Source organism: Nerophis ophidion, linkage group LG26, assembly GCF_033978795.1.
Source record: "Nerophis ophidion isolate RoL-2023_Sa linkage group LG26, RoL_Noph_v1.0, whole genome shotgun sequence".
NCBI lineage: Eukaryota > Metazoa > Chordata > Actinopteri > Syngnathiformes > Syngnathidae > Nerophis > Nerophis ophidion.
The window spans coordinates 19,507,319-19,532,334 of record NC_084636.1 but is presented as its reverse complement, the minus strand read 5'-3'; the positions used below and the strand labels follow the sequence as shown (position 1 = coordinate 19,532,334).

The following is a 25,016-nucleotide window of genomic DNA, read 5'->3' as shown; positions in this document are numbered from 1 at the left end:
AAGGCAGACCGAACGGTACGGTATTTTAAAGTAACATAATAATAATGTACAGCGAAGTAGACATCTATGGTTTTTCCTTCCAATTCCTTCTCCGTCAAACACACCAGCAGCAGCTTCACCATATTTTCATGGATAAATGTCTGCCTTTTATGTATTATTTTACCTTCATTGACTGGCGTTTAACTACTTCCTGCTTCAGTATGGTGAAGACTAGCAGTGCTGCCCTCGAATTGCTCTGCCAAGATTGCTATACGCTCTTTAATGTTGTTGATTATGTATTTCTTTAATTCAAAGAATATCATCTACTACTACTTTTCAGCACTTTCCTTCACACCCACTTTCTTCTTTCACTTTTTAGCTATAAGCTAATGCTAACGTGTAAGATCAGATGTTTTGGGCAGATCTGTGGCATTTGCTACGCCGTTTAATGGTGGGGATGCTTGTGACTTAAATATTCGCTAACAACTTAATGCATAGCATTTAGTCGGGAGACAGCTCGTTTCAAAACATTCTTAAGTTGAAGTACCACTGGGCTAACTTTTTTTTTCCTAACATAGAGCCTGTTTGTCAAGGAAGGCTGAGGCTCTCTTTTTTAAGGCAAATGTGTATTATGTGTACCAAGTACAATAGTTTGTACTTACTCTCTGATCTTTTTCTTAGTGCCGTCCTGTCCTGGGTTGTAAACACCCTTCGGAAGGTGTTGGATCAGCCCGATACGCTGGGCGATACGCACCTGCTCCTCTTCTGTCAGCTGGGTGGCAAGACGGGCCTGGCTGGGTGTAGGGTGATAGATAGGAACATGGATCTGCGCCTACAAAGATAGGCACAAATATTATCCACTAACCATTCCTCAAGAACAACAATCTGGGCAACTAGGATTCCAGACCCACAATCTTTTACAGTCATGAGTACATTGGGGCAGCATGGCGTAGTGGGTAGAGCAGCCAGCCAGAAACCTGAGAGTTGCAGGTTCGCTTCCCACCTATTGACATCCAAAAATCGCTGCCGTTGTGTCCTTGGGCAGGACACTTCACCCTTTGCCCCCGGTGCCGCACACACTGGTGAATGAATGCGATAGGTGGTGGTCGGAGGGGCCGTAGGCGAAACTGGCAGCCACGCTTCCGTCAGTCTACCCCAGGGCAGCTGTGGCTACTGATGTAGCTTACCACCACCAGGTGTGAATGAATGATGAGTCCCACTTCTCTGTGAGCGCTTTGAGTGTTTAGAGAAGCGCGATATAAATCTAAGTTTTAAGTTATAAGAACTCCTTCCTTAACATAAAAAGCTGCTAACAAAAAGTGCAAGGTGTTGACAGTTAATTGTCTTAATAACTCAATTGTGAGCTACCAGTGAGTCTGACATGGCATAGGAAAATACACAATGTTCACTCGTAGTACAAAACCCAAAACCAGCAAAGTTGGCTCGTTGTGTAAATTGTAAATAAACACAGAATACAATGATTTGCACATCCTTTTCAACATATATTCAATTGAATACACTGCAAAGACAAGATACTTCACATTAGAACTGGTAAACTTTATTTTTTGCAAATATTAGCTTATTTGGAGTTTGATGCCCGCAACATGTTTCAAAAAAGCTGGCACAAGTGGCAAAAAAACCGACAAAGTTGAGGAATGTTCATCAAACACTTATTTGGAACATTCCACAGGTGAACAGGCTAATTGGGAACAGATGGGTGCTATGATTGGGTATAAAAACAGCTTCCATGAAATGCTCAGTCATTCACAAACAAGGATGGTCACCACTTTGTGAACAAATGCATGAGCAAATTGTCCAAAAGTTTAATAACAACATTCCTCATCCAGCTATTGCAAGGAATTTAGGGATTTCACAGTCTACGGTCTGTAATATCATCAAAAGGTTCAGAGAATCTGGAAAAATCACTGAATATAAGCGGCAATTCTCGTGACTTTGCAGTACTTCAGGCGGTAAGGGACATCAGTGTGCAAACGATATCACAACATGGGCTCAGGAACACTTCAGAAAACCACTGTCAGTAACTAGAGTCTGTCATTAGCTACATCTGTAAGTGCCTGTTGAAACTCTACTGCGCAAAGCCAAAGCCATTTATCAACAACACCCATAAACACCGCCGGCTTCGCTGGGCCCGAGCTCATCTAAGATCAATCAATCAATCAATCAATGTTTACTTATATAGCCCTAAATCACTAGTGTCTCAAAGGGCTGCACAAACCACCACGACATCCTCGGTAGGCCCACATAAGGGCAAGGAAAACTCACACCCAGTGGGACATTGGTGACAATAATGACCCAGTGGGACGTCGGTGACAATGATGACTATGAGAACCTTAGAGAGGAGGAAAGCAATGGATGTCGAGCAGGTCTAACATGATACTGTGAAAGTTCAATCCACAATGGATACAACACAGTCGCGAGAGTCCAGTCCAAACACAGCAGCGAGAGTCCCGTTCACAGCGGAGCCAGCAGGAAACCATCCCAAGGGTAGCGGACCAGCAGCGCAGAGATGTCCCCAGCCGATACACAGAGGGACATAGAAGAAAAAGAAAAGAAACGGCAGATCAACTGGTCTAAAAAGGGAGTCTATTTAAAGGCTAGAGTATACAAATGAGTTTTAAGGTGAGACTTAAATGCTTCTACTGAGGTGGCATCGCGAACTGTTACCGGGAGGGCATTCCAGAGTACTGGAGCCCGAACGGAAAATGCTCTATAGCCCGCAGACTTTTTTTGGGCTTTGGGAATCACTAATAAGCCGGAGTCCTTTGAACGCAGATTTCTTGCCGGGACATATGGTACAATACAATCGGCAAGATAAGATGGAGCTAGACCGTGTAGTATTTTATACGTAAGTAGTAAAACCTTAAAGTCACATCTTAAGTGCACAGGAAGCCAGTGCAGGTGAGCCAGTACAGGCGTAATGTGATCAAACTTTCTTGTTCTTGTCAAAAGTCTAGCAGCCGCATTTTGTACCAACTGTAATCTTTTAATGCTAGACATGGGGAGACCCGAAAATAATACGTTACAGTAGTCGAGGCGAGACGTAACAAACGCATGGATAATGATCTCAGCGTCTTTAGTGGACAGAATGGAGCGAATTTTAGCGATGTTACGGAGATGAAAGAAGGCCGTTTTAGTAACGCTTTTAATGTGTGACTCAAAGGAGAGAGTTGGGTCGAAGATAATACCCAGATTCTTTACCGTGTCGCCTTGTTTAATTGTTTGGTTGTCAAATGTTAGAGTTGTATTATTAAATAGAGTTCGGTGTCTAGCAGGACCGATAATCAGCATTTCCGTTTTTTTGGCGTTGAGTTGCAAAAAGTTAGCGGACATCCATTGTTTAATTTCATTAAGACACGCCTCCAGCTGACTACAATCCGGCGTGTTGGTCAGCTTTAGGGGCATGTAGAGTTGGGTGTCATCAGCATAACAGTGAAAGCTAATACCGTATTTGCGTATGATGTCACCTAGCGGCAGCATGTAGATGCTGAAGAGTGCAAGGCCAAGGACCGAACTCTGGGGAACTCCACACGTTACCTTAACGTAGTCCGAGGTCACATTGTTATGGGAGACACACTGCATCCTATCAGTAAGATAAGAGTTAAACCAAGACAGGGCTAAGTCTGACATACCAATTCGTGTTTTGATACGTTCTAATAAAATATTATGATCGACGGTATCGAAAGCAGCGCTAAGATCGAGGAGCAGCAACATAGATGACGCATCAGAATCCATCGTTAGCAATAGATCATTAGTCATTTTTGCGAGGGCTGTCTCCGTGGAGTGATTTGCCCTGAAACCGGATTGAAAGGTTTCACATAGATTGTTAGACGCTAAGTGTTCATTTAACTGCTCCGCAACAATTTTTTCAAGGATTTTTGAAATAAAGGGAAGGTGAGACACCGGTCGGTAATTTACCATGAGGTCAGGATCGAGGTTAGGTCTTTTAAGAAGAGGATGAATAACCGCTTTTTTGAATGCTAGGGGAACAGTGCCCGAGGAGAGTGATAAGTTTATAATATTTAGCACTGATGGACCTAATAATACAAAAAGCTCCTTGATCAGTTTCCCAGGAAGAGGGTCAAGTAAACATGTTGTCTGTTTTATTCCATTTACACGTTGTAACAATTCCTCTAATGTTATTTCCTCAAAACGAGAGAAACTATTTTGGAGGGCAGTATCCGCCGTATATACAATCGTATCAGTGTTAATAGAACCCCGTTGTAGCTGGGACGCATTGTCTTTAATCTCCTTTCTAATGACTTCAATTTTCTTACTAAAGAATTGCATAAAGTCATCAGCTGAGTGGGTTGAGCTACTGGAAGGAATCCCTTGTTGGGTTAGCGATGCTACCGTACTAAACAAAAATTTAGCATCGTTTTTATTACGGTGGATGAGATTTGAGTAATATTTAGCTTTAGCTAAGGTAAGCATGCGTTTATAAGTTATTAAACCATCACTCCATGCTTGATGGTGCACCTCAAGTTTAGTCGTGCGCCATTTGCGTTCCAGCTTTCTACATAATAATTTCTGAGCTCTAGTTTCTTCTGTAAACCACGGGGTGCGCTTTTTTGGAGCCTTTTTTAACTTTAGCGGTGCTATGTTATCAATGGTTTCGCGCAGGGCGTCGTTAAAGTTGTTAGTGAGGTTATCAATAGAGCCCACATACTTTGGGAATGGTGCCATTACCGAGGGCAGTAGGTCAGCAAGAGTTGTCGTTGTGGCTGTATTAATGTTGCGGCTGCTATAGCAGGTATTATTATTATTAGTTTGACGAACATGCGTCTGAACCTCGAATTTTATAAGGTAATGATCGGACAATACTTTAGTATACGGGAGTATCGTAACTTTGGAAACGGTGATGCCCCTGACAAGCACTAGGTCTATCGTATTACCGTTGCGATGCGTGGGTTCATTTATTATTTGTGTGAGACCACAGCTATCAATTACAGTCTGGAGCGCTACGCACGGTGGGTCCGATGGGGTATTCATATGGATATTAAAGTCCCCCATTATGATTATATTATCGGCGTGTGTCACTAGATCAGCAACGAACTCTGAGAATTCATTAATAAAGTCCGAATAGGGCCCTGGGGGGCGGTAGATAACAGCCAGGTGTAGAGGCAGCGGTGTGACAGACCTCATAGTAAGCACCTCAAACGATTTATATTTATTATTTATGTTAGGACTAAGGTTAAAGTTTTCGTTGTATATTAGTGCAACCCCCCACCCCTTTTGAGCGGACGGGCAATATGCGCATGTGTAAAGTTAGGAGGACATGCCTCATTTAGCGCAAAAAAGTCGTTTGGTTTAAGCCAGGTTTCGCTGAGACCGATGACGTTAAGATTGTTGTCTCTGATAATATCATTAACTAACAACGTTTTAGGAGACAATGATCTTATGTTTAAAAAACCTATATTATAGGTAGTGGGCTGTTTTAGGGAGTTTTTGATCAAATTATCCGTAGTAGCAATATTAATAATGTTGTGTTTATTATGCCCAGTGCATTTAGTATAGTTACGACCATATCTAGGAATTGATACGACAGGAATTTTCCGATTGTTTGATTGTTGCTTTGATAAACTGCACGCATCATGGTTAGCCACCTCAGTAACGGGGATTTTCCGATTGTTTGTTTGTTGCTTTGATAAACTGCACACATCATGGTTAGCCACCTCAGTAACGGGGATTTTCCGATTGTTTGTTTGTTGCTTTGATAAACTGCACGCATCATAGTTAGCCACCTCGGTAAAACACATGTCCAACTCTGAAACACTCAAAGCAGAAAAAACTTGTTCTAATTTAACTGACTCCTTACCCAGACCAGTAGTCTCGCATTTTCCATCTAAATCCGTCTTCGGGATGGAGGAAAGTGGTGTTCTGTGGGGATTAGCCTTCTGCTTTGTTTTAAGCCCCGCTCGGCATCCGCGTTTCCGATCACACCGCTGGCGTCTGCTCCGTAGACGGCCCCCGCTGCTACTAGACTCCCCTGCTTCACAGGCCGCTGGATGTAGCCGCCGATGTATTCCCATGCTAGTTAGCAAGTCTAGCACGCAAGTGTCTATCAGTCCAAAACGGCCCGATTCGTCCACATCCAGAAGTGTCTGGCGGTCGTACGTGATCACGGAGTGACCACGATGCGAGCCAGCCATAAAGTTTGTGGAATTGTCCGGTATTTCTGCCAAATGTTCCATCTTTAGCAGGAGCTCCTCGAGAGCGCAGCCCGTCCGGGCGCCGTCCGGGCGCCGCCATCTTGGATCAGATGGACTGATGCAAAGTGGAAAAGTATTCTCTGGTCTGACGAGTCAACATTTCAAATTGTTTTTGGAAACTGTGGACATCGTGTCCTCCGGACCAAAGAGGAAAAGAACCATCGGGACTGTTTTAGGCGCAAAGTTCAAAAGCCAGCAACAGTGATGGTATGAGGGTGTATTAGTGCCCAAGGCATGGGTAGCTTACACATCTGTGAAGGCACTATTGATGCTGTAGGGTACATACAGGTTTTGGAGCAACATATGTTGCCATCCAAGCAACATCTTTGTTGTGCAAGACAATACAAAGCCACGGGCAGCACGGTGGAAGAAGGGTTAGTGCATGTGCCTCACACTAAGAAGGTCCTGAGTTCAATCCAGGGCTTGGGATCTTTCTGTGTGGAATTTGCATGTTCTCCGCGTGACTGCGTGGGTTCCTTCCGGGTACTCCGGCTTCCTCCCACCTCCAAAGACATGCACATGGGGATAGGTTGATTGGCAACACTAAATTGGCCCTAGCGTGTGAATGTAAGTGTGAATGTTATCTGTCTATCTGTGTTGGCCCTGCAATGAGGTGGCGACTTGCCCAGGGTGTACGCCGTCTTCCGCCCGTGTGCAGCTGATATAGACTCCAGCACCCCCCGCAGACCTCGAAAGGGACAATGGATGGAAGGATGAAGACAAAGCCACATTCTGCACGTGTTACAACAGCATGGCTTCGTAGTAAAAGAGAGCAGGTACTAGACTGGCCTGCCTGTACTTCAGACCTGCCGCCCATTGAAAATGTGTGGCGCAATATGAAGCGTCAAATATGACAACTGAGACTGTTGAACAACTTAAGTTGTACATCAAGCAAGAATAGGAAATAATTTTCACCTGAAAAAAATTAAAAATTGGTCTCCTCAGTTCCCAAATGTTTACGGAGTGTTGCTAAAAGGAAAGGCCATGAACACAGTGGTAAAAATGCCACTGTGCCAACTTTTTTGCAATGTGCTGCTGCTATTAAATTCTAAGCCAGTATTTGGAGAAAATAAATGTTTCTCAGTTTGAACATTAAATATATTGTATATGTTGTCTATTCAATTGAATATAAGTTGAAAAGGATTTGCAAATAATTGTATTCTGTTTTAATTTACGATTTGCACAACATGCCAACTTTACAGGTTTTGGGGTTTTGTTGATGGGGATGATCACACTTACGAGCAGGACCCTGCAGGGATACTAGAGTTTTATCTCAGCCAAGAAAATAATGTAAAGATGAACTACATTTATATTATGCTTTCCTAGACAGTCCAAGCGCGTCACAGAGAAGACTGTGAACTCATCTTTCACTCGCCTCACATTTACACCTTAGCCACTGCTGCCGATGGGTAGACTGATGAAAAAGTGGCTGCCAATTTTCACCACAACCAAACATGCATACACATTCATACACCAGTGTATAGTGGACTGGGAGCTAAGTGGGACCCTCAAGAATCTGGACAACTGCTCTACCATCTGAGCCATGTCGCCAATTAGCTGCAATGTGCCGCCCACGCCCTTGCTAAGAGGGCATGGGCATTTTGCTGGATGGTTGCCATGTTTTCTTAAACCAGTCTTTTCTCAGTACCCTAAAAGATTTGTACAAAAGTTTACAGATCAGCCAAACAATAAGCTTTGCTTCTTCCTACTTCTTTTTGGACGTGCTGTAATGAAACAACTGTAAATATGTGATGCATTACATTGTATCATATGCATGTTTGAACAAAACTGAAACTGAACTGAACTGAACACTGTAAAGTTACAGTGAGTGTTTAATCGAGCACATTGAGCTGTGAGGAATTTCAAGTCAATCAAACTTTTGGGGTCAAATTTGGGGTAACGTAATATCATGGGGGGGGGGGGGGCGGTTGCCCACATTTGAGGTCCTCTCCAGGGTTTCTCATAGTCATCATTGTCACTGGCGTCCCATTGGGAACGGAAATTTTAGTTTTTTGTCCGGCCCTCACTGACTTGGGACCATTGCAAAATTATGTGCGTCCCAAAGTCACCAGCCTTGGCGTCACTATAGACAGCGATTTTAAACTAGACAAACAAGTCAATGGCGTTTTAAAATCGTGTTTTTATCACCTTCGTCTTTTAGTAAAGGTTAAACCGTTTTTATCTTTTAACCTTTTTGAACAAGTAGTGTATCCCTCGGGAAGTCCTGTGGGGAGTGCTCAGAGAGTATGGGGTATCGGAATGTCTTATTGTGGCAGTCCGCTCCCTGTATGATCAGTGTCAGAGCTTGGTCCGCATTGCTGGCAGTAAGTCGGACACGTTTCCAGTGAAGGTTGGACTCCGCCAAGGCTGTCCTTTGTCACCGATTCTGTTCATAACTTTTATGGACAGAATTTCTAGGCGCAGTCAAGGCGTTGAGGGGTTCCGGTTTGGTGGCCACGGGATTAGGTCTCTGCTTTTTGCAGATGATGTAGTCCTGATGGCTTCATCTGGCAGGGATCTTCAGCTCTCACTGGATCGGTTCGCAGCCGAGTGTGAAGCGACCGGAATGAGAATCAGCACCTCCAAGTCCGAGTCCATGGTTCTCGCCCGGAAAAGGGTGGAGTGCCATCTCCGGGTTGGGGAGGAGACCCTGCCCCAAGTGGAGGAGTTCAAGTACCTAGGAGTCTTGTTCACGAGTGGGGGAAGAGTGGATCGTGAGATCGACAGGCGGATCGGTGCGGCGTCTTCAGTAATGCGGACGTTGTATCGATCCGTTGTGGTGAAGAAGGAGCTGAGCCGGAAGGCAAAGCTCTCAATTTACCGGTCGATCTACGTTCCCATCCTCACCTATGGTCATGAGCTTTGGGTCATGACCGAAAGGATAAGATCACGGGTACAAGCGGCCGAAATGAGTTTCCTCCGCCGGGTGGCGGGGCTCTCCCTTAGAGATAGGGTGAGAAGCTCTGCCATCCGGGAGGAGCTCAACGTAAAGCCGCTGCTCCTCCACATCGAGAGGAGCCAGATGAGGTGGTTCGGGCATCTGGTCAGGATGCCACCCGAACGCCTCCCTAGGGATGTGTTTAGGGCACGTCCAGCTGGTAGGAGGCCACGGGGAAGACCCAGGACACGTTGGAAAGACTATGTCTCCCGGCTGGCCTGGGAACGCCTCGGGATCCCCCGGGAAGAGCTAGACGAAGTGGCTGGAGATAGGGAAGTCTGGGCTTCCCTGCTTAGGCTGCTGCCCCCGCGACCCGACCTCGGATAAGCGGAAGATGATGGATGGATGGATGGGTGTATGCTTTTATTTCAAGTCGCCTGGACTACTGCAATGCACTTTATGCTGGCATTAGCCAAAAAGCTCTCTCCCGGTTGCAGTTAGTCCAGAACGCGGCAGCACGACTTTTAACAGGGGCCAAGAAACGCTAGCATATAACCCCAATTCTTCAGAGTTTGCACTGGCTCCCTGTTCATTTTAGAATTGATTTTAAAACATTGCTGTTTGTTTTTAAATCTTTACATGGACTGGCACGTCAATATATCTCGGACCTCATCCAAATTTACATCCCTGCGCGCGCTCTGAGGTCCGAAAGCCAGCTCCAGCTCGTGGTGCCCAAGACCAGACTTAAGACCAGGGGAGACAGGGCCTTTTCTGTGGTCGGCCCTAAGCTCTGGAACACTCTACCGCTCCATGTTCAAACTGCTTCCACAGTGGAGTGTTTTAAGTCTCGTCTTAAGACCCACTTTTATTCTTTGGCTTTTAACACTACGTGAGTTGTGTGGTCCTCTGTTCTCTGTTGTCCTCTGTGTTTTTTATACACTTTGATTTCTATTTTGCTGTTTTAATTGATTTTACCCTTTAAAATAGTTTTTAATCATATTTGTTTTTATATTGTTTTTATTGGTTTTATTTTTATTCGTTTTTTGTTTTATTCAGTCATTGGTGGAGCATAATATTGTTTTTAACATGGCTGTGCAGCACTTTGGAAACGTTATTGTTGTTTAAATGTGCTATATAAATAAAGTGGATTGGATTGGATTGGGTGTGAATTCTCCCTGCCCACTGGGTGTGAGTTTTTCTTGCCCTTATGTGGGTTCTTCCGAGGATGTCGTAGTCGTAATGGTTTGTACAGTCCTTTGAGACATTTGTGATTTAGGGCTATATAAATAAACATTGATTGATTGATTGAAAAAAAAATCAGTCGTCACGTCTTTCACAATAATTGTGAACAATAAAGAATTTCCCTAAAAAGTGCAGTTTTCCTTTGATGTTGATGATCAACTTAAATGTATGATTATCTATTTAGTTTAATTTTATTTTCAGTATCAAATAGTTCAAGGTGGTCAACATTTTTTTTTTCAGTTTAATTAAGGATTACATTATTTTTTTATTTCAGGCAAATTGATGCTCTTCACATCTTTTCTCTAACAGACTAAAAACAATGTTTTATAAAGTTATAATTTGTTGTAAATTGCCCTATATTTCTTTTTTTCTTTTTCTTTAATGTTATTAAGGATACAATGTTATGCAGAGGTGTACTTAAAACAATTTTACAGACAAATGAATGCGCAATGTTTTCTTTTTCCCCGGGTGGGCGTAACAGAAAATAATTGTGGAGCACTGCCCCAGCAGTTCAGGTGTAAGAAAGCTTGTCTATATAAATAAATTCATACAGTCATAGGAAAACATTTACAGTTATGATCAAAATTATTCAACCCCCACACAATTTTGGTGTTTTAGCAAGTTGGACATTTATTCCGTATTTTGTTTATAGTCATATCAAATAAAGATGTGTCAAATAGACAAATGCTACTTAAATTGTAACACTGTATTTTACAAAATACGAAAAAAGGACATTTTTCTTAATATCTCATTGACAAAATTATTCAACCCCTTGAAGATCATAACTCTTAAGAACAGAATTTGAATAAGGTATTTTCAATCAGGTGTTGAAAACACCTGTAGATGTGATTAGAACCACAATGAGCAACAATTAAACTGCTTGAAAAAGACTATGACGCTCAGCTTCTTGTAGATGGTCAATGGTGTATTTGCAACATGGTGAAGTCCAGGGAGTGGTCAAAGAAGTCAAGAGAGGAGGTAATTTATCTTCATAAGAAAAGATATAGATATAAGAAAATAGCAAAGACATTACACAATCCAAGAGACACAGTTAGGAGCATAATTCACAAGTGTAAAGCTAAAGGCACAGTGGAAACACTACCTGGGCGTGGTAGAAAGAGGATGCTGTGTGCAACTGCTGTCCGGTATTTGAGGCGTACAGTGGTGAAAAACCCCCGGGTAACAGCTGAGGGACTACAACAGGACATTGCAGAGGAGGGGACGCAGGTTTCGTCCCAGACAATAAGGCGCGCACTACGAGATGAAGGCCTCCATGCCAGAACTTCCAGGCGCACCCCACTTCTGACTACCAGTCAAGGGAAAAATAGACTCCAGTATGCCAAAAATCATCTGGACAAACCCCAAAGGTTTTGGGAAACTTTTCTATGGAGTGATGAGACAAAACTGGAACTCTTTGGGCCTATGAATCAACGTTATGTCTGGAGGAGAAAAAATGAAGCTTACAAACAGAAGAACACCTTGCCTACTGTTAAGCATGGTGGGGGGTCAATCATGCTCTGGGGCTGTTTCTCTGCCTCAGGTACCGGGAATCTCCAGCGCGTTCAAGGCATTATGAATAATATTTCCTACCAGGATATATTAGCTGCAAATGTCATGAAGTCAGTGACGAAGCTAAGGCTTGGGAGACGTTGGACCTTCCAACAGGACAACAATCCCAAGCATACCTCCAAATCAACATCAGAGTGGTTGCAGAAGAAGGGCTGGAAGACTCTGGAGTGGCCTTCACAGTCGCCAGACCTAAATCCTATAGAAAACCTGTGGTGGGACTTCAAGGAGGCAGTTGCAGCACGCAAGCCCAGGAATATGAATGAACTGGAGGCCTTTGCCCAAGAGGAATGGGCTAAAATACCTGTACATCGTTGCAAGAAGCTTGTCTCCGATTATGTATCACATTTGAAGGATGTAATTACTGCCAAAGGGTGTTCTACTAAGTACTAAAGATGCATGTAACTAGGGGGTTGAATAATTTTGTCAAAGAGCGATTGTAGCTGAGATAGGCGCCAGCACCCCCCGCGACCCCAAAAGGGAATAAGCGGTAGAAAATGGATGGATGGATGGATATTAAGGATAATGTCCTTTTTTGGTATTTTGTAAAATACAGTGTTACAATTTAAGTTGCATTTTTCTATTTGACACATCTTTATTTGATATGACTATAAACAAAATACGGAACAAATGTCTAACTTGCTAAAACACCAAAATTGTGTGGGGGTTGAATACTTTTGATCACAACCGTATGATACCCCATGGACAAAATATCTTTTTTTTTTCAAGCATGTTTTTTTGTTAGTTTTTTTAAGATGGACGATTATTGTGTTTATTTTAAGTAAAATATCTTAAATTGGAATGTGTAACACACTTATCTCAATGCCCTCGAACTACCTGACTGACACAAACATTAATGGATGTCAATATTTCCCAAGTCAAAACCGAAATCTACGCTTGCTTATTTACTTGTATATCCGCCAGAGCCATAAGTAGAATGAGTGACAATAAATAATTTTCAGATCAACAGCAATTTGTTAACATTTGTGATTCTGGGGTCAGGCTCCAGAGGGCAGCGGCGTTTGCCTGCAAGTTAAAAGTAGCCCAAGAAAAAAGAGTAACTGTCCAGTGGTAGAAAATGGATGGATTGATGGAGCCGCGTTAGCTCCGTTGAGGTGCGGAGTGTATCTTTCTGTATGGTATGCATCTTGTAAATGCCAATAAAAGGCTGATTTGTGCACAGTTATCCTGCCTCTTTGTCGTTTTGTCGACATTACAATGTTTCGTATCGTGTGTGTGCGTGTGTTTCATCAGCTGTGTGACGGTCAGCAGTCTAATTGTTATTACAGGCCCCTCTCTCTCCTTTTGGACATGGTCCGTCAGCTGGGCTGCAACAACTGTTAGTTATGTAACCTCACATTGACCAGGAGACCAGCAGGCAAAGGCAACAGAGTTTAGTGAATTGGCTGGGGTGAAAAGAGAGATGGGAGAAAAGATAGATGAGCCAACATTTAGACCTTGGTGCCATCTGCCAAGCAAAGGCTTGGCTGCTGAACTAAGCACATAGCAACAGAGGTGTTAGAATGTGGGGAAAACTGGAACGTAAAATGGCTGTTTTCACCATGCTGCACATACCAAAGGATCTCAGGGATGACTTGTAAAAAAAGGAGACTGCAGAAAAGAAGCCAAATCAAAACACCTTTCCAGTGATGCGCCTCAGAGAAACAAAACATCACACAAATCCACTTGTGAGAACTGAGTTGAATATTTCAGGAGTGACAAAAACACACAACAGGAAAAAAATGGTGAGAGTGGAAATCTGGCAGATGCATGACAACACATGACCATACACTGTTACACCACCACCTGTGACAGATCGTTAAAGGTCTCTTATTGTCAACTTTTTTCATCTCAGGTACTCTGGGCCGCGAGAAATTAAGTTCCAGGTTATTTAGGTGGATTGTTTTACAGTCCTATTTCCCACTAGGAAATAGGACATTTGAGTAAATGATTTCCTTGAGGATTTAAGTTTAACATGTTTACATTGTGCTACGAATACGAAATTGAATCACATACAAATATAGACATATTTGATTTTTTTTTCCCCTAGATATTTTTGTTGATATTGTGCCCCCTACCAGTTAAAACAGACTGACCACAGAAACATAGACTCTTAATTTCCTTGTAACTCGGAAACCATTTCAAAGGCTTGACCTGGAGACATTTCAAAGGTCTATTAAAGTCCATCTGGAAAGTATTTACAGTGCTTCACTTTTTCCACATTTTGTGACAGCCTTATTCAAAAATTGAACAATTGCATGTTTTTGCACAACCCTTTTTTATAATAACATTTATTTGTATGTTTCCAAATGTACTTAAAGTAAGAAACTTCAAAATTGCATGTACAGTACAGGCCAAAAGTCTGGATACACCTTCTCATTCAATGCATTTTCTTTATTTTCTTGACTATTTACATTGTAGATTGTCACTGAAGGCATCAAATCTATGAATGAACACATGGAGAGTTAAGTACTTAACAAAAATGGAAAAATACCTGAAAATATATTTTATATTCTAGTTTCTTCAAAATAGCCACCGTTTGCTCTAATTACTGCTTTGCACACTCTTGGCATTCTCTCGATGAGCTTCAAGAGGTAGTCACCTGAAATGGTTTTCACTTCACAGGTGTGCCTTATCAGGGTTGCTTAGTGGAATTTCTTGCTTTATCAATGGGGTTGGGACCATCAGTTGTGTTGTGAATGAGAAGATGTGTTGAAACTTTTGGCCTTACTGTATGTTTGTACTCACAAAGTTGATGACCTTTGGGAGCAATTTCAGTCCCAAGTTTTAGGCTCTATTCTTGCATGTGCTTAAGTGAAAAAAGTCTGATAACCGGTATTAAGAGCCGATATTCATTTACAGTAAAAGGCGTGAACATTTTTAATAATACACAAATTGATGAAGAAATTAAGGTCCAAAATCAAATGATTACATCACAGGCATATCCTGGACAGCTATATGGAGGCCTGTGTTATATACCAGCTGATATGGTGGCCAGGGAAGCAGGGCAGGGGTTAGTGGGAGTTAAATGAGATGTGTGTGGGTGTGTGTACAACGCTCACCAGGGATGATGTTACTGTTGTGCTGTAACTTGCTACAAATAGAAAAATAAAGTTCTGCAAGGCAAAATTGTCGTCTTTTTCTCCAGTCAAGTCAAGTTTTTTTAGGAGATTAGACAACTAATCTAAATTAAACTGAATTAAAATTAATTTCCAATATTTTTTTATGTTTATTTTTGGGGGATTTTTTGGGTTTGTTGGTATTCTTAGTCTTGCTGCGAAAAATAAACATAAAAACATAAAAAGTGATCCAATAATTATTTCCCCCACTGTGGTAGTGGATATTGGTCATACAAGTGTTGTTGGTTTTTGCCGCACAGGAAACTTTTTGTTTGGTTTCATCATCTCTTTAAATTCTTTGTATTCTGGCTTCCTATAATCAAGATGACTAAGCTCTGAACAACTTATGTTCTGGTACAGCATTTGGTCAGCAGCATGCAGCATTTGCAGCCATACTTGCCATCTCCCTGACTTGCACAGGGGGCATTTCAGATCACATCTTAGCCTCTGTAATGTAAACACAGTGCTGTCTTATCTCCAGTCATCTGCTACTACAGCAATGAGTCAACACATATCCCACCGGCCGCTCTAAAAATACCATAACCGACAAAACTGTGCACCTCAGATAACAAGCAGTCGCACAGCTACAGTAAACATTAGAGCTATGGCTGCACAAGTAATTAAATTTGAATCAAGATCACCATTTTGGTTACTATGATTACAGAAGTGTGATCGTCATCAAAATTAGCATACAAAAAGCAAGCTCTGCTACATAGATGAATTTAATTTAGTTACAGAACAGAATTTTTAGGCACAATCAGGGCATTGAGGGGATCCAGTTTGGTGGCTGCAGGATTAGATCTCCGCTTTTTGCAGATGATGTGGTCCTGATGGCTCCATCTGGCCAGGATCTTCAGCTCTCACTGGATCAGTTTGCAGCCGAGTGTGAAGCAATTGGGATGAGAATGGGCACCTCCAAGTCGGAGTCCATGGTTCTTGCCGGGAAAAGAGTGGAGTACCATCTCCGGGTTGGGGAGGAAATCTTGCCCCAAGTGGAGGAGTTCAAGTACCTCGGAGTTTTGTTCACGAGTGAGGGAAGAGTGGATCGTGAGATCGGCAGGCGGATCAGTGTGGCGTCTTCAGTAATGCCGATACTGTATCGATCCGTTGTGGTGAAGAAGGAGCTGAGTCGGAAGGCAAAACTCTCAATTTACCGGTCGATTTACATTCTCATCCTCACATTATGGTCATGAGCTTTGGGTTATGACCGAAAGAACAAGATCACGGGCACAAGGGGCCGAAATGAGTTTCCTCTGCTGGGTGATGGGGCTCTTCCTAAGAGATACTGTAGAGTGAGAAGTCCCGTCATCCGGGAGGAGCTCAAAGTAAAGTCGCTGCTACTCCACTTCGAGAGGAGTCAGATGAGGTGTTTTGGGCATCTGGTCAGGATGCCACCCGAACGCCTCCCGAGGGAGGTGTTTAGGGCACGTCCGACCGGTAGGAGGTCACAACGAAGACCCAGGACACGTTGGAAAATACTATGTCTCCCGGCAGGCCTGGGAACGCCTCAGGATCCCCCGGGAGAAGCTGGACGAACTGGCTGGGGAGAAGGAAGTCTGGGCTTCCCCTTCCCTAATGCCCCCGCGATTTGACCTCAGATAAGCGGAAGAAGATGGATGGATGGATGGATGGCTCTGCTACATATAATATCAAGCACTTTTACAACCAAACACCAGGGGCAGAAGGAAAGACAGCGGACTCATGCAAAAGTGAGTGAGAGTGAGTGAGAAATCGGGGGCAGAAAGTGACTGACTGTACTGCAGCTTTTGGTGGTAAGGAGCTGACACAGCTGGTCACCAACCCGTCTATCATAGGGACTACACCCCGAAAAATTAAGGGGAAAAAATTGCATTATCACATTCATACTGTACCCTTTCTCCAGGAGAGTGGTCCTTAGGGTGCCAACAGCCTACAGATGTAACAACATGACAATTTAATATCATATTTATTGTGACTAAAATTATTACAGTTATCATTTTGGGATGTAACAATATTAACATTTCATATCACGGTTATTGAGACCAAAATTATTATTCATTCTTATTTTTTTCACTTAATTATTTATTTCAGGCAAAGACATAAAAAAAAAGTACAAAGTTGACAACACATAATAATATAAATTAATATAGTCTAAAAGGTAGTGTACAGTATGTAATGCCTGATTGTCAGGTTTTGCCTGATAGGGAGTGAGAAGAAGATAACTTATTTTATCCCACCCCCAGTTCTCCATTCAGTGATTATTCCATTAGGTTTCACTGTTACTTTGTTTAAGGATTACAATACAGATGTTGTATCATAGTGACAAAGTGGCATTACCACAGGTAACAATTATTACACTGTAACAATAATTTGTATCAACAATGGTCAATTATGGTTACCATTATTATCGCGGTATTGTTGAATGTGCTCAAAAAGTACTTATACATACACTGAAATCTTTGAAACAGGTTTTATTTTATTTTTTTAAGCAATTACAATATATTGATACAATATATTTTATTGGCAGAATAAATATTAAAGTACATACAACCGTAACAGCAACCATGCAACAAGGGACCACATAGCCATCCACCTTTCAAAGACACCAAAATAACGGTTGCAATAACATTTTATTTGTCCAAAGACATGTGTCCGACACGGTTGTGTAATACACAAGATATAAATGATATACATTAGGCTGACAACAGAGCTTTTAAGACCACTTAGGGATGTAACAGTAGGGGTACTAAAAGTACAAAAAACTTTAACAGCAACCATTCTCAAAGGGACCCCATATCCATCCATTTCTTAAAGACACACAAAAATAAGGGATTTAACATTTTATTTGGCCAAAGAAAGTCCTAAAAATACATTGCGTTTTGTCTTTTGTGCATAGTCGTATTTTTTATTTTGTTTACACCTTACAATTGCACTCATGTATTTCTAGCTAGGATTTTACGAATTTTATTTTATTACTAATGCATTTTTATTTTAAGGAAATATTTTTAAAAGGAAAGATTTGTTCACATACTGTTTGTTCGAAATAGAAAGTGCAATAAAATATGTTTTACATGAGCTAATAAACAATTGGGATTAAAATCCTGATTTTAATATTGATCAAAATAATTGTGATTTTTATTTTAGCAATAATTGTGCAGCCCTACAGTAATGGCTTCTGCCAGGATCGTGTATGTTTTTCATAAAATAAATACTTCGAGGTGTATATTTTACACAGGACTGTTTTGTCAAGATGGACCAGTTTGAGAGGTAAGAAACGGCAACATTACTACTTCATTTCGTTCGTTGGTTGGGAAAAACAAGAAACGGTAGGATAATGTATTGTTTTCATCTAAACGTGGCATGCGCATAATAACACTTACGCGCGAAATGTAGTGACATACATGCTGGTATAAGCAACAACCTTTAATGCAGCTCTGGAGTCTGTGTCTATCGGGTAGCTAATCTAATATTGTGACTCGATGTATCCATAAAATGTTTATGAAGTTTATTTTTAACAGGGTCTACTTAAAAAATAGCGGTGACATTTGTCTTCAAAATATATATTAAACAGAGTCAAAAGATTAATTCATAACTGATGGGGGTGGCAGTGGCGGCAGCAATGACCAAGAAGAACGCGGAGTTGGAATATAACTTTATGTACATATATATATATATATATTTATGTAATATTTACATAAATTACTATGTAACTACAAGCTCTATTCACAGACAGAATCCCATTGCTTTTATGAGCGGTCGAGCGAGTCAAAAGCCGGAAAAAAAAAATTTGTTTAAAAAAATTGTTTTTATTTTATTTTTTTTGTGGCGGCCGTAATTCTTTTGTGGCGGGCCGCCACAAATAAATGAATGTGTGGGAAACCCTGACATATATACATACACACACATATATATATATATATATGTAGGTGTGGGAAAAAATCATCAGGAGATTCTCCTGATGATTGAGGGAACCCCTCATGAAACAGATCTGTAGAGATGAAGTAGTCTTGTGATTTTTTCCCACACCTACATATTGCGCTCTACCACGGTATCGAGCACTATTCTCCGGATAATCCAATCAAGACATATATATATATATATATATATATATATATATATATATATATATATATATATATAAATACATACACACACATATATATATACACATACATATATATACATATATATATACACACATATATACATACATACATATTTATATATACACATATATATATATATATACACATATATATACACACACATATATATATACATATATATATACACACACATATATATATACACATATATATACACACACACACATATACATACATATATATATATATATATATATATATAAATGATAAATGGTTGTACTTGTATAGCGCTTTTCTACCTTCAAGGTACTCAAAGCGCTTTGACACTACTTCCACATTTACCCATTCTCACACACATTCACACACTGATGGAGGGAGCTGCCATGCAAGGCGCCAACCAGCACCCATCAGGAGCAAGGGTGAAGTGTCTTGCTCAGGACACAACGGACGTGACGAGGTTGGTACTAGGTGAGAATTGAACCAGGGACGCTCGGGTTGCGCACGGCCACTCTCCCCACTGCGCCACGCCGTCCCTATATATACCATATTTCCTTGAATTGCCGCCGGGAATATAGTAAGCGCCTGCCTTGAACGACAAAATAATTTGCGCATGCTTAGTATTACTCCCGGGTCAAGCTCGTGACGTCACAAATGACACTTCCCCTGTCATCAATTTCAAAATGGAGGAGGCTGATTTTAATAATTTGAAATCACATAAACGAAAGAAGATTAAGAGTTATTCAGTAGGATTTAAGCTCCAAGCTATTGAATACCGGTATGATAAAAAGAACAGTGAGCAGCTATGTTTTATTAATATACCTATGGAGCCGACGGTGCGACAGACAGGCAGGGCACGCTAGCTGTAGCCCTCCCAAAGATGGCGGCGAGCGAGTGGAGAGGAGAAGCGGAAGAGCGACCTAGACTGAGGTTTTATTGAAAAATAAACAAAGTCAAACTGCTCAAGCCATATCCTTTCTTGGTGGTACTGGGAACCCGCAAGACGACGGCTTGAGACCGTCACAATACCATAGCTGCGTCTGTTAAATATGAGTCATTAAATGACTCATAGAGGGCAAATCATGCGGGATTCATGTTTAAACTCTTCTTCTTCCTCGTTTCTGTGCTCAAACTTCTGCCGCCTATTCCTATTCCAAGGGGCGGAATTTACGGCGACACCAAAGCAAGATTACATTGAGTTTTTTTGGATCAACTTCACTCAAAGTGAAAGTATCGAGTTCATTCACCATTCATTATTAACACAATTAATAATCTACTTGTTTAATCAAAATATGAATGACTTGTGTTCACTTTTGTCAATTTAAAGACCCCCCTTTTCCATTTTTTTCAGTGTGTTAACTGAAGACTCAAAATTTTGCAGTGTTTTTTCTACAATTGACTGGTGACCGGAGCAGGGTGTACCCCTCTCACACCCAAAATCACCTGAGATAGACTTCAGCTCACCTGTGACCCTAAAGAGGACTAGCAGTATACAAAACAAATGGATGGATGTTTAACATTGTGACTAGGGGTGCAAAAAAAATTTGTATTTACTTTCGAATTGCGATTCTTATCATAATTATTTTATTTTATAAAAAAAATCCATCCATCCATTTATTTTCTCCCTTTCAATAATGTATTTATAACAACGTTTTTAGGTTATCTCCCAGCAGCTTTTCGGACCTCTAACCCAGGTGTATCAAACTAATTTTAGCTCCGGGGCAGCATGGAAAAAAATCTGTGCACACGCGGGCCGGATTATTAAAATCATGGCATTAAAACAAAAAAAAACCGACAACTTCAGATTTTCTTTTTCTTACTTTTGCCAAAAAAACAACAAACACATTCTGAAAATATTACAATAAAAATATAGAAAAAAATACCAGCAGCAGTAAAGTTTACATCCATGAAGGAAAGAAGAAAGTGAATGAATGTTAATAACAAAATGCATATGCATAAAATTTGTTTTATTTTATTTTTTTAAGAATTAAGTAACGTTTGACAACCTTTTCCCAAAACATTATATAGAATGTGCGATACAACAGGTTAATGCATACATTTATCATTTGTTTTCCAAATGGTTACAAAAAAGTGAGACCTCGAAAATTTACTGTCGGACCTCATTTTTATGACTTGATGGGGGTCCCTGGGATCCATTTTGAAAATTCCTAGCGCCAACACTGATGTAGTATTGGTGCGTGCAAAACTGCAGCAGGCGGCTGTGGCCTGCAGGCCAGTTGTAATACGAATCAATTATCATAGGCCATAGATAATCCATTTGGGCATATCCGGCCCGTGGCCCTTCACTTTGACTCCCCTGCTCGAACCGGTTTTGAAAATTGTTCATTATAATTATTTTTCCAAATAATTAGGGCTGTCAAAGTTAACACAATAATAACACATCGTGTTAAAATCCGTCGCTCAAATCTTACATTATTTGGTTTTGAGTAATTTGTGTTTATCTTCTAGATTCATGGACGCTTCCGAGTCTTAGTTTGTGCACTTCATGATTTGTTTTTGTCACCATGGCAACTTGATTTGTTCACCTGCCTTTGTTTGCACACCTGGTTTTGATTAGTGACTCTATATTAACCGACCTGTTTCATTTACTCGTCCTGGTCTCGCCAAGTTTGCTACACTCTTGTTGATGTCTTTGTGGACTCCTGAATTTGGTAATAATCCGTTTTGATACTTGCTAGCTTCCACGCCTAGCCTCTTTGTGTTCTCAAGTGTTTACTCGCTAATGCTTTCGCGCTTAGCAACCTTCTGTTTCCCTAGCTCACATGCTAGTAGATGTTTGTTTGCCTTTTTCCTTAGCACCAGTGTTTTAGTTGTTATTAGTCTGTTTGAAGTTAAATAAATCTGTTGTCTTACCTGAACACTGTGTCATTGCCCGACTGCATCTTGGAAGAAGCACCCCTTGCGCACGATGCCACGAAGACGTAACAGTACGAGACCAGCAGAAAATGCTTTTTTCGCTGCGGGCATTATGCAGGTCGAAGATGAGGGGACGTGGGACATTCTCCGAGCCATGGAGGAGGAGTCGCTCCGCTGTTCGCCGGACGTGGAGATGGTCTGGGGTCCTGGTGGGGTTCTGGCCCCGCTCACTTCCGTCTCGCCAGGTGAGGACGACATCCAGCTAGCTCGCCCACGTCCGCAAAAGCGGAAGTCGCGAAAGAGGTCTTCGCCCCGCGACAGAGACGTTCCCACGTCACGACCTCCCCTCCCGATACACAGCTACCAACAGTCATTCCAATATTCCCCTCACTCGGCAGGTAATTCCTTTGTTTCCTTCCCTGAGAACTTCTCTGACCCACCTGTCAATCACGGTGACGTCACTCCGCTAACTCCTCCACATGACGTCATCGGAGACTTTGATTTAGACTCTTTTGCTCTGCCTTTTTTTGAAGACAGTTCCGACGAGGAATTATTTTTTAACTCATTTCATCACTTATCCCCTAAGGACGTACATTCTTTGAAAAAACTTTATCAAGACAATTTTATTCATTTTAAATCCAATCAGTCCCAGTCACCTGCTGTTTTTCAAGCTCAGCCTCCCTTGAATTTGGCCCCACTTCCTATGGTTCAAACCCCGCCCACTCCTCAGCCTATGTCACGTCCTGCCCCCACTTCACCCGATTTTGAAACTGACTTAGAAAAGTATAGTCCTGCGTGGGCAGATGAGTGGTACCGGAGAGTGCAAATTGAACTTAAGCTAGAGGAGCAATTCCTAGCGGCACAAAACACTCTGCCGGCGAATTCTGAGCACAAGTCGCCCCTTGAACAATCCGAAGGGGAGGAGTCTGCCCTCCTCCAGGCCTCCCTCCGCCCACCCTGTGAGGCAGTCTCTGACCACAGGGAGCGTGCCTGGAATTCACGCCTTGAAGGAGTGGCTAAAGCTGGTGGCTGTGCTACGGAGGTAGCACAGCTGCTTCCCGTGAAACCTCAGCCTCCTGTGCCTCCGCCTCCACCAGTAGTCCGGCTAGTTCCTCCTAGGCCTCCTCCACCGGTGTTTAGCCCAAGTCGCAGTCCCAGTTCTAGTTCGAGTCCTGGTCTTGGCCATAGTCCTACTTGTAGTCTTAGTTCTAGTCCCAGTCCTGTTTTTAGTTATAGTCCAAGTCCTTGTCTTTATTTTTGTCCAAGTCGTAGTCATAGCTTTACTCCCTGTTCAAGTCCTTGTTCGAGTCCGGTTCCGAGCCGTAGTCCTAGTCTTCGTCGTAGTCCTTGTCCAAGTTCTAGTCCAACTCGTAGACTGAGTCGTAGTCCGAGTCCTATTTCTTGTCTTAATCCAAGCCTGAGTCCTTGTCTGTTTCCTAGTCGTAGTTCAAGTCCTAGACCTCGTCATAGTCCCAGTGCTAGTCCGACTCGTAGACTGAGTCGTAGTCCGAATCTTAGTTCTTGCCCTAGTTCGACTGCTAGTCTTAGGCCTTGCCCAAGTCCTAGGCGGGCCCTTAGTCACGTTCCCTGTAGTAGTCCCAGTTCTGTTCGTAGTGATAGTTCTAGTTCTTGTCTTAGTCCCAGTCCTCGTCACAGTCCCTGTAGTAGCCCTATTCGTAGTGGCCCTTCAAGTCCTGTTCATAAGCTGGTTCACACACCAGCCCCTGACCCCGGTCTGGATTCCACTCCAGCACCTACCTTGAAGCTGGTTCACACACCAGCCCCCGACCCAAGGCTGGATCCCACTCCAGCATCAAACTGTTGGCTGGATTCCTCTCCAGCATCTGCCCCAAGGCTGGATTCCTCTCCAGCATCTGACCTATGGCTGGATTCCTCTCCAGCACCTGACCTCTGGCTGGATCACAGTCCAGCGCGCTCTTCAACGACGACGACTCTGCCTGATCCCTCCATGACGACGACCGCACCTGCTCCAAGGCTGGAGCCCATGCCGGCATCAGCGCCTACTCCTCTGCCGGCATTCACATCTGCATCAGTGCCGGCTTTGGCTGCAGCCCCCGCACCTTCGTCTGCTGCCGCCGAGCCCGCTCCAACGCATGCTCCTCCACGTCGGCCACAAGTGTGTTCTGATCAGCGGGCACATCCACCTTCACGTCGGCCACAGGTGTGGCCGTACCCTGGGCGTCTTCCTCAGCGGGCGCATCTACCTCCAGTCTGGCCACGGGTGTGGCCGTACCCCGGGCGGCCTCCTCGGCGGGCGCATCCACCGCCACGCCGGCCACGGTTGTGGCCCTACCCCAGGCGTCCTCCTCGCAGGACGCGCCCTTGTCCTGGTCAGCCACAAATGTGGCCTTGGCGGGTCTGCCCGCCTTGACTCTTGTTGCAGCAGCGTTCCACCCGCCGCCGCCATCTGCTGTGTCCTCAGTGGATTTGGGGACACAGGACTTTTCGACCCTTCACCAGTTCCTCCCTCCGCCCTCCCGTCACTTTTGGACTGTCTTGTTGTGGGTGGGCTCTCTGCACATTTGTTTTTGGGACATCTGGGATCTGTCCCTTACGGGGGGGGTTATGTTAAAATCCACCGCTCAAATCTTACATTATTTGGTTTTGAGTAATTTGTGTTTATCTTCTTGATTCATGGACGCTTCCGAGTCTTAGTTTGTGCACTTCATGATTTGTTTTTGTCACCATGGCAACTTGATTTGTTCACCTGCCTTTGTTTGCACACCTGGTTTTGATTAGTGACTCTATATTAACCGACCTGTTTCATTTACTCGTCCTGGTCTTGCCAAGTTTGCTACACTCTTTTTGATGTCTTCGTGGACTCCTGAATTTGGTAATAATCCGTTTTGATACTTGCTAACTTCCACACCTAGCCTCTTTGTGTTCTCAAGTGTTTACTCACTAATGCTTTCGCGCTTAGCAACCTTCTGTTTCCCTAGCTCACACGCTAGTAGATGTTTGTTTGCCTTTTTCCTTAGCACCAGTGTTTTTTTGTTATTAGTCTGTTTGAAGTTAAATAAAT

General features: G+C 42.6%; 1 protein-coding gene across 2 annotated transcripts in view; it reads right to left on the bottom strand.

Annotated features, from left to right (window-relative positions):
- Positions 1-25,016, bottom strand: part of rnf11b (ring finger protein 11b) — a 42,664-nt gene that overhangs the window by 9,055 nt on the left and 8,593 nt on the right. For both annotated transcript variants that reach the window (XM_061888817.1, XM_061888816.1), the window contains exon 2: positions 642-811. In XM_061888817.1, the coding sequence (XP_061744801.1) occupies positions 642-811 (170 nt within the window). The remainder of the gene's footprint in view (positions 1-641; positions 812-25,016) is intronic.